This window comes from Arachis hypogaea, chromosome 9, assembly GCF_003086295.3.
Source record: "Arachis hypogaea cultivar Tifrunner chromosome 9, arahy.Tifrunner.gnm2.J5K5, whole genome shotgun sequence".
Lineage (NCBI taxonomy): Eukaryota > Viridiplantae > Streptophyta > Magnoliopsida > Fabales > Fabaceae > Arachis > Arachis hypogaea.
In genome coordinates, this window is record NC_092044.1 from 92,617,417 (window position 1) to 92,628,063 (window position 10,647).

The 10,647-nt window shown below is 35.7% G+C and overlaps 1 protein-coding gene across 1 annotated transcript; it reads left to right on the forward strand.

Moving 5' to 3' along the window:
- On the forward strand, window positions 1-4,338 carry LOC140175164 (uncharacterized). The gene is made up of 10 exons (XM_072202101.1): window positions 1-176; window positions 287-626; window positions 968-1,300; window positions 1,603-1,754; window positions 2,214-2,385; window positions 2,470-2,658; window positions 2,762-2,955; window positions 3,061-3,203; window positions 3,305-3,926; window positions 4,110-4,338. The coding sequence occupies exons 1-10, from the start codon at window positions 1-3 to the stop codon at window positions 4,336-4,338; spliced, it is 2,550 nt and encodes an 849-aa protein (XP_072058202.1).
- Window positions 4,339-10,647: the final 6,309 nt, after the last annotated feature.

Genomic DNA, 10,647 nt, shown 5'->3' on the forward strand with positions numbered 1-10,647 from the left:
ATGGAGGCTGACATCAAGCGTTTATATCAGATGATCGAAGCGGCCACCGAGGAGGGCAGAGCTGAACGCGCGTGCGCCATAGAGGCTATGGATCTGAAGCTAGAAGCGATCCAGTCCTCTCTCACCCGGCTCCTCTCTGATCCGAATCGCGGCAATTCCGTCATGTGTGACTCCCTGTAAGGCTCGTACTCCGGAGCCGATCATCACTAACGACACCTATAACCGTACAGAAGGGTGAGCTTTGATCTCCCGAAATTCGATGGAACGGATGTGCTAAACTGGATAGTTTCTGTCGACCAATACTTCGCTTTTTTCGAGTTCCGATGGAAGAGCAAGTCGGTCTCGCCACAATGCACATGACCAGCATGGCAGTGCCGTGGTTTCAAATGGCTCAACGCTCAGCTTCTTTCCGATCATGGGCCCAGCTCAAGCGCGACATTGAAATCAAATTTGGACCCTCTCTCTTTGAGTCCCCGCAAGAACTCTTATTCAAGCTTCAACAACACGGCTCCGTGTCTGATTATTATGCCGAATTTGTTTCATTGGCGAATCAATCCAGCATCGAACCTCAGGATACACTACGTGATTGTTTTATCAGTGGATTGCGGGTGGATATTCCCTGTGAAGTAAAGGCATAATGCCCCGTTCCTTGATGCAAGCGGTCAGTCTTGTGCTCTTGTATGAGGACAAATTATCGTCCACCACAAGGAACATGCACGACCCTTCTAACTATAGGCCCCCTCTTGCTTCACCCCAACACATGACACTGTCGCGACGACCAGCCCGCAGCACTCTGCCTTTGTTACTACCTACACCACCGCAACAGTAGATCCCTACCAAGAGTTCTATCAAGCGTTTGACACTTGCCGAAATCCAGAGCCGCCGCGACAAGGAATTATGTTACTGGTGTCATGAGAGGTTCTCTGCCACACACAAATGCCCAAATAAACATTTTATGCTCTATCAGGTTAAGCCAGAGCCATATGCTTCCCCAAGGGTTTCAATTGAGGAGGTCCCCAGTGACGGCGAATTGTTGCAACACCTTGGTCAACAAGTAATTAAACATCATCTGTCTTATAATGCTATGCACGGCACTTCTGGACCTGCTTCCATTCGAATCAAGGCTCAGATTAGGGGTTTAGATGTTCAACCTCTCATTGATGGGGGTAGCTCTGATAGCTTCATCCAGCGGCACATTGCCAAGTTTTTAAACCTTCCCGTCGAACCAGCTCCGGGTGTTCGTGTTATGGTGGGAAATTTCGCAATTATGGATGTCGAAGGGCGAATTCCCTCGTTGGAAGTGACATTATAAGGCTGCAAGACTACCATTTTGGAGGTCTTTGTTCTCCATGTCATGGGAGGAGATTTGGTGATAGGCACCTCGTGGTTGAGGACCCCGCGAGCTTATATTGTGGATTACGACGCTGCTTTTTTTCATTTTTGGCATGAGGGACAGTTTGTGACAGTGCATGGTGAGACTTCTTCAGCCTTGTCTCAAGCTCAATTTCACATATTAGGCTATTGGTCAACACCGACGCCGTAGCGGAGGCATTCACAGTTCAGCTTCAGCAAAGTGATGAGACAGCATAAACACTTTTACAGCTTTCGGAAGTGTTGAATCCAAAATTAACCGTTCTTCTCCACACTTATGGCACAGTTTTTGCTCAACCCAAGGGACTGCCACCTCAACGGGCGTATGATCATTCGATTCCTCTGACTAAGGGTGCCGAACCGGTCAAGGTGCGGTCATACCGGTATCCTTATAGCCAAAAGAATCAAATTGAATTGATGGTGAAATAAATATTGGAGGACGGAATCATCCAACCCAGTAAGAGCCCATTTTCTTCTCCAATTCTATTAGTAAAAAAGAAAGATGGAACCTAACGTTTTTGTATTGACTATAGAGCCTTGAATAAAATTACTATCAAAGATAGCTTCCCAATCCCAGCTGTGGATGAGTTTCTTGATGAACTATTTGGTGCTGCTATTTTTTCTAAACTTGATTTACGGTCCGAGTATCATCAAATCTTGTTGACACCCGAGGATAGGCACAAGACAGCCTTTCGCACCCACCAAGGCCTTTACGAGTGGCTTGTAATGCCGTTTGGACTTACCAATGCCCCAACGACCTTCCAACATTTGATGAATGATGTCTTTCGGCCTCACTTATGGAAATTTGTACTTGTATTCTTTGATGATATTTTGGTTTATAGTTCCTCTTGGGCATTGCACCTACAACACCTTGAGATGGTCTTAAAAATTCTACAATGGGAGTGTTTATTTGCCAAGCTCTCTAAATGCCTTTTTGGCATGGTAGAAATCGATTATCTGGGGCATACCATTTCCAGAAATGGAGTGCACATGAAGCAAGCCAAAGTGAAGGCTGTTTGTGAATGGCAACAGCCCCAGAATCTCAAGTAGCTTAGGGGATTTCTAGGCCTCACAGGTTATTACCGCAGATTTATCAAGGGTTATGCGACTTTGGCAGCACCCCTTACCGACCTATTAAAGAAAGATGCTTTTCTATGGAGCACTGAAGCATCAGCGGCTTTCCAACGTCTCAAGGATACTATTATTTCCCAACCTGTGCTAGCACTACCCAATTTTGAGTTGCCTTTCGAGTTAGAGATGGATGCCTCGGGGATAGGCATTGGTGCGGTTCTGAAGCATGAGAAGCACCCAATTGCTTATTTTTCAAAAAAACTGTCCTCCACTATGTAGCAACAATCAACTTATGTCAGGGAGTTTTATGCAATTACAGAGGCAGTGGCTAAATTTCGACACATTAGGGAGGCACTTCATTATCCTCTTGGATCAGCAAAGTTTCAAAGCATTGGTTGACCAAACATTGCATACACCAGAACAGCAGAAATGGCTCCACAAGTTATTGGGTTTTGATTTCGAAATTCAATATAAATCAGGCCGGGAGAATGTCGCAGATAATGCTCTTTCGCGGTGCTTCTTTGCGACATTTTCTACACCTCAACTCAATTGGGTCACGACTTTAAAGGAGGATCTTTAAGCTGATGATTCACTGAAGGCCATATTGCTTCAATGCAGGCAAAATCCTCAAGGTGAAGGTAATTACTCTTCAAGGAATGGTCTTCTTCTTTGGAGGAACAGGGTTGTTATTCCTTTAGGCAGTAACTTGATCAAGCTTTTTTTAAAGGAATACCATGATAGTGTAATCGGCGGTCATTCAGGCATTGCCAAAACAATTGAGCGGATCGCTCCAATTTTTATTAGCCTAATATGCAGCGGGACATCCGATGTTATGTGCTAGACTGTGCCATTTGTCAATAAGCCAAAACCGAAGCGAAGCGGCCGGCTGGTTTATTGCAGCTGTTGCCCATTCCTGCTCAAGTTTGGGACCAAATTTGTATGGATTTTATCACTGCTTTGCTTCAGTCTCACGGGCATTCGGTTATCATGGTAGTGGTGGATAGGCTCTCTAAATTTGTTTATTTCATTGTGCTGAAACGTGATTTTGATAGTAGGACAGTGGCTGAAGCTTTCATAGGAAACGTGGTTAAATTGCATGGGCTTCCTAACTCCATAGTTTCAGACCAAGATCACATTTTCATCAGCAAATTTTGGCAGCATCTATTTAAGTTACAGAGCACTGAGTTAGGTATGAGCTTTGCGTATCACCCGCAAACTGATGGCCAAAGCAAAGTTGTCAACAAAGCTCTGGAAATGTACCTTAGATGCTTTTGTTTCGACAACCCAAGTAAGTGGAAGGACTTACTTCCTTGGGCTCAATTTTGGTACAACACATCTTTCCACAGTAGCATTAAGATGTTGCCGTATAAGGCCCTTTATGGTCGGGATCCCCCTTCATTGATTCGGTATGAAGTGTCTTCTCAGGATGATCAATCCTTGCAAGACATTTTATTGGAATGCGATCGCAGTATCAAGCAGCTGAAGTGCAACTTGGCCCGCTCACAACAATTCATGAAGCCTTTCGCTGACTGAAGACACCGACATGTTACTTTCAAGGAGGGAGATTGGGTGTTAGTTAAGCTACAACCGTATTGGCAACATTCGGTCGCTCTACAGAACACTCAGAATCTTGGTATGTGCTACTTCGGTCCATTTCAAATTGACAGGAAAATTAATGAAGTTGACTATAAGCTAAATTTACCACCAGAGGCCCGGATACATGATGTATTCCATGTTTCAGCTCTTAAACCATTTAGGGGTGAAAACCATGACCAGTATCTTCCTTTTTCGCTACAGACATTGGAGATTGGGCCGATTCTCCAGCCTACTGAGATCTTGGACAACAGAACAGTTATCAAAAATGGGCACGAGGAACCCCAAGTGAAGATTCGCTAGGGTCCAAGTCAAGCAGCAGAGGTAACTTGGGAATTTGCTGCAGATATTGCTAATGCTTTTCCTCAATTTAACCTTGAGTGCAAGGCTATGCTTAGAGAGGGAGGTAATGTAATGAAGAAAAATAGTAGAAGGAGGACTGAGGCAAGTAATAATGATAGTTGTGTCCAAAATAACAAGCTGTTATCACCAGGGAAAGAATTAGTTACTGAGGTAGGACAGATGACAATTGATTTACAACAAAAGGATAGTGGGAAAGGCATGAGAGAGAGAACTTGATGATTGGACTTTTGTATGGTATAGAATTTCACTAATGAAATCTCGTTGCAAGTATAGTTTCTAAACCAACAATAATCCTTTCATACAAAAATTTGTTTGTCACAAGTACAAACCCCTAATAATGCTAATAACCGAAGTATTTAAACATCGGATCGTCTCTCAAAGGAATTGCAGGGTAGTGTTCTTGTTATTGGTTATGAGTTGTATATTTTGAGATTTTGGATGAGAAACATGAAAAGTAAATGGCAATGAAAATCAAAGGATAAAGCGGTCTTGGCAAGGTTTGGTGGTCAAGGATCTCTATCCTTATCACTAATCACAACATGATAATTGCATGGATCAATCCCATTAGATCATCCTCTAACTAGTAAAAGAGAGTCAAATGAGCTATATCAATCCAAGTCCATAGGTTCTAACTATCCACTAATTGAATTAGTGAAAACTAGAGTCAATGGGCTACCAATCATCAATGATGGACATTAGTAACTCAAGAATCCATAAGTTACCATCCCAAGCCAAGAACATAAGGTTCTACTCTAACATCCTTCCAAGCATTTTATCAAATACTTGGAAGGCACAAAAGGAAAGCATGGTAAATTGACAACAAGAATGAAATCTAACAACAATTAATTGTAAAGGACTAACAACAACAATCAAGGAAAATACAACTAACATGAATTACCTCAAATTGAATTAAAAGAAAATAAGAAGAACAAGAGTAAGATCAACTTACAAAGTATGGAAACAAAATAGAAGAAATTGCAACTAGAGAATAGAAGAACAAGATGTAGCAACATAGGATTGAAAAGTAGAAGTAGATGAAAGCAAAGATTAAAGTCTAGATCTAAGAAATTCTAACCTAAACCTAATCCTAATTCTAGAGAGAAGGGAGAGCTTCTCTCTCTAGAAAACTAACTCTAAAACTTTATCTAAAATTTCTAATGATCAAAACATGCCTTCCCCCTCAATCATTGGTCCTTTTTAGCATTTTGGCGCCAAAGTTGGTCCAGATTGGACCCCACAGCCTTTGTGAATTCGCTGGACACGAATTCACTTAAAAAACACGTGCCAACAACGACACGTACGCATACAGCACGCGTACGCGTACATCACGCGTACGCATACAGCACGCATACGCGTCCATGGGATTTTGACGATCCACGCGTATGCGTCTAGTGCGCGTGCGCGCCCATGGACATATCCCAAATCTTTGACTTTTCATGATTTTCCCACTTTGCATGCTTTCTCTTCACTCCTTTGATCCATTCCTAACCCTTTTCCAATCTGAAATCACTAGCAAACACATCAAGGCATCTAGTGGAATCAAAAGAAGATTAAAATTGTCAAATGAAGGGTCCAAAAGTATGTTTTCATATTTAAGCACAAATTAGGAGACAATCATGAAACTATGATATTTTATTGCATAAATATGAGAAAAGGTTAACAAAATACTCTAAACTCAACATTAGATAAACCGTAAAAACGGGGTTTATCAGAACCTTAAATAGAAGGTTGGAAGGTTATGTGTGGCAGCGTTGAGTGGTATTGCTCTCTCTCTTTCTGAAAATTCTTCTCTAACTTCTTTTTCCTTTTGAATATTGCTTCCTTATCCCTCTTCTTCTCCATCATTCAGGTGTTGCTGTGACAATGGATGAGTAACAATAATTCTCTCTTCCCTTAATACTACCTACGAGACTATCCTTATAGTATTGATTATGCTTTTTCTTGTCTTCTTTATACTGTTTCGTTGATATTAGCACTCAATGGTTCTTGTAATACTCCTCCGTGAGGCAATGGAGAAATTCAAAACAGAATCGGAGGAGCTGGTTTGATTATTCTGATTTTGAGAAGGTGGAGGTTGTTCTTGATTGAAGCAATGAAAGCAATGCCATACAATGTGTCCAAAGCGGTCACAAACCTTCCTGATCCTCCTCTTCCTCTTCTTTCACAATTTTTGCTAATTTGATTATAAATGGATGGAAAAGAACATTATACAAGATTTGCTTGCACTACAAGATTTTCTGGTTTTTTGAAATTTTCAATCATATCAGAATGTGTAAGAACAACAGTTTCAACTTTAGTAAGGATATACGTCTCTGGCTTTGCATTGATTGTAGTGAGTAGCATTTAGTAATCTTCATATAAATCCTCTAAGATTACCTTTTTATGTTCTTCTATTCTAAAAGGCTCTTCTAAAACTGCTAAAGAATCAACGATAGCTCTAATTTTTGAGATATAATGAAGCATTCATACCTTGCTTCTTGATGGTTTTGAGTTGGGCTTGAAGTTGCTTGATTTTATATCTGGTAGATTTAGCAAAATATTCCTCTATTTTTTTATAAATTTCAAAACTGAACTTACATCCAATCATCTTGTTCTTGAAAGCAGAATCAATAAATACAAGTAACCAATTTGACAGGTTATAATCGTCTGTGCACCACTGCTAGTATTTTTCACTTTCTTTTTCTTGTTGTTGTTGTGGTTGTTTGACTGTATTAAATTGAGAAGGAATTCGATTAGGAAGAAGGTGATCTTTAAGATGTTGGCCTCTTATTGCAAACAAAGCTTATTGTTGCCAAGTTTTGTGATAATTCTCACTCAACTTTTCTCTAATAAAATTCAAGGGTCGTTGATTCAGAAGTGTAGGTGGGAGAAATGGCTAAATCTTTAGATTGGTCTGTCATAAATCTTCAACCAAAAGCTCTTGATACTATGAAGAGACTTTGAACCAGTTGCTTCTTCAACAAGAAGCCAAAAGCAAAAAAAAAGAGCAGAGAAGAGTATTCGAGACTGAAACAATACTAATAGCAATAGGAATATTACAACTGAGTAAAACAAGAAATGTACCCTTCTAAATACTGAACACATACTATATATAGTTAGAGAACACCTACTAAGAAATAGAAACCAGTTTCTTGAACTAACACCTAACTAACTACGACTTCTTTATCTCTTTAACTCATTAATTACACTTCACAATATCAATCCTTATATCAAATTTTAGTAAAAAATTAGACAAATCAATCTCTATTGTTATTTAATAAAGACATAATAATTCTTAATTTAAAACGTTCATACCAATTCTTTTATGGGTCGTACTAGTGTACAGATTAAAGTTCATACACATATATATATTTTTTATTATTTTGTTTCATGTGTTGACACATATTAGTCCTATGTTACACTATGCAGCTGGCTCAGAGAAAGTGACCAAAACTCATAAAAAGTGCAATGGAGCTGGCTTGGTGGCGTGAAGTCAAATCAAACGGGTTCTGAATGTCACGCGTTCCGTTGGTTGCAGTATGCAGTAGTGTGATGCATGTTATCATAAGAAAAAGAGTGATAGTTGAATGTATATCTAGAGCTTGAAAACACATAAATTACTGTTTTAATTTTTGAGTGGTAGTTGAATAAAAAATTTTATTCAGCACAAAATTATTGATTAAATATTTATTGCGAAAAGAGTGGCTTATTTTTTTTTTTTAATGATCATTTATGTTTATATTTCTTAATGGTTGACTTGCTCCTTTAGTATAAATCAATATTAGAGGTGGTCTATACATTTTGGTTGAAGCTTGTAGTTAATAGTGTATTGTAAATCATTTTTTTATAAAATAGTGTTACATCATGGTATTTTTTCAACAATTTTCACCCTAAACAATTATTTAAATTATTAAAAAAATATAAAAAAAATTAGATATTATTATTGCGTCAAGTCTTCTCAAACTAAGCTTGATTATTAGTTAACTAGGTATACAAGTTCAATAATTTTATCCTTGAACTACACATAAAAAATCCAATATTTAACTTCAAGATATTATTAAATTTAAGAAATTTAAAAAATATGTTTAATAAAATTTAAGAGAAAATTTTATTTTTTTTAAAAGATACTAAAATGATATTTTTCTCTCTTCTATTTATAAAATATACATTTTTCCGTTATAACTTTTAAAAAATCTCCTCTTTAACTCATTTTAAGTTGTTTGTGTTAAGGGTAAAGTATATTTTTTGTCCCTGAAGTTTAACAAAAATTTTAAAAATATCCTTAAGTTTTATTTTGTCTCGATTTTGTCCCAAAAGTTTTCGATTTGCATCAAATATACCCTTAACGGCTAATTTTTTTAAAAATTTAAGACCAATTCAACAACAATTTCATAAGAACAACCCTCAACACAAGCAAATCAAGCATAATTTTTATGCATTATTGTTAGATTGGTCTTAATTTTTTTGAAAATTTAGTTAATAGAGGTATATTTGATACAAATCGAAAACTTTTAAGACAAAATTAAAACAAAATAAAACTTAGGAGTATTTTTAAAATTTGTCAAAATTCAGAAAAAAAATATACTTTACCTTGTGTTAATTATTGTCACAGTATCTAAATTGTACATATTAGCTAGTATGTAGTATTTATTAATTAAATAAAATTAATAACAGAGTGTTGATTCAAAGGTGAGTTCATGATCTTCATATTTAATTTTTAAACCCTAAAGTAATTATTTTTAGGATTAAAGTTTTTTAATTGTAATAGAAATTATAATTTTGAATTTAATTTAAAAAATTAAAATACTTTTTTAATTAATTTACATACGATTAAAAAATATTATAAGGGAGTTGAATTATATTTTTTAGTCTAGGAATAAAAGACAATGTACATTATAAATACATAACTCTCCAATTTTTTATTCTAAATTGTTTCGCTCATGTAATTATTTCACTTAATTGCAAATTAAAATAAAAAATCAAGTCAATTTTCCTGCAGTCACACCCAAGGACCATTTGTATATAAACATTGTATAATTAGACTCTTATTATAAAATTTTTCTTTGTTTGTATTTTTAGCCATTTTAATACATGTACCAATATATAAATTAAATACTATTAGACTTTAAAAGTATTTAGCAGATTAATAGAAAAAATAGTTAAATAAGTATGTAAATAATTGAAAGCATAATGCCAATTTTTAAATATACTTCATAATTGAATAAATAAAATGTTATTAGTATTATTATTAACAATTTTAAGCATTATATACATATATATATATGTGACATAATATAAATATATGAATAAATAAATTTGTAAGTAATTAAAATATATATATATATATGTATATGTGACATAATATAAATATATGAATAAATAAATTTGTAAGTAATTAAAAAGGATACAGAATTATGGATAAAAAAATGGTAAGTTGAATTAGAAAATGCTACATGACTACCAGCAAATATTATTATTTTTAGCCAATAATAATTTATAATTACATTTACAAACGTTTTACACACAAAAACATATAATTTGTATTAATATTTATTAAAATTTTGTACACATGAATCAATACAATTTATACCTATATTTTTCAGAATTTATATACATAAATTAATAAAATTTATTTGTTAAAAATAATTTAATATTTGTACTAGCTAAATAATGACCAAAATTATTAAAAGTTGCTAATTCTCAACAAATTTTCTTAGAATATTAGTTTACAAATAAAGTAAAAAAAGTCACATAACTTTTTTTTCATTTTTGAATTATACAAGAAAAAAGTTCTCTCTCTCTCTCTCTCTCTCTCTCTCTCTCTCTCTCTCTCTCTCTCTCTCTCTCTCTCTCTCTCTCTCTCTATATATATATATATATATATATATATATATATATATTAGTTACCAAATTTTTCCATCAACTAAAAAACGCATATGCCATAATTTTTTAAAAAATAATTATATCAATTTGATGGTTATCAGTGACTAAGAGAAGGAGGGGTTGAATCTTAGCCCATTTTTGCTGGGTGTAACTTTCTGACCTTTGAAATAGCTTCAGGAGATTTTTTTTATTTTTTGTCTCGTACCTAGTCACGAGACATTTTCTTTTTATCTCGTAACCAGGCAAGAAATATTTTTCAGTTTTGTCTCTTACGCAGCAGAAATAGAAATGGAGTAGAAGAGAGAGAAAATCACACCAAGAAATATCCTGATTCACCTGCTAAGTACAATGTAGCCTACATCCAATCTCCATCACAACTATGATAGA

What these genes read in the sequence shown, in the direction of transcription:
- LOC140175164 (XM_072202101.1), top strand. Translation starts at nt 1, where the DNA reads ATGGAGGCTGACATCAAGCGTTTATATCAGATGATCGAAGCGGCCACC. An exon ending in GGGTGGATATTCCCTGTGAA is followed by an intron (nt 627 to 967) that starts GTAAAGGCATAA and finishes ATGCTCTATCAG; the next exon opens with GTTAAGCCAGAGCCATATGC. An exon ending in TGTAATCGGCGGTCATTCAG is followed by an intron (nt 3,204 to 3,304) that starts GCATTGCCAAAA and finishes TTTGTCAATAAG; the next exon opens with CCAAAACCGAAGCGAAGCGG.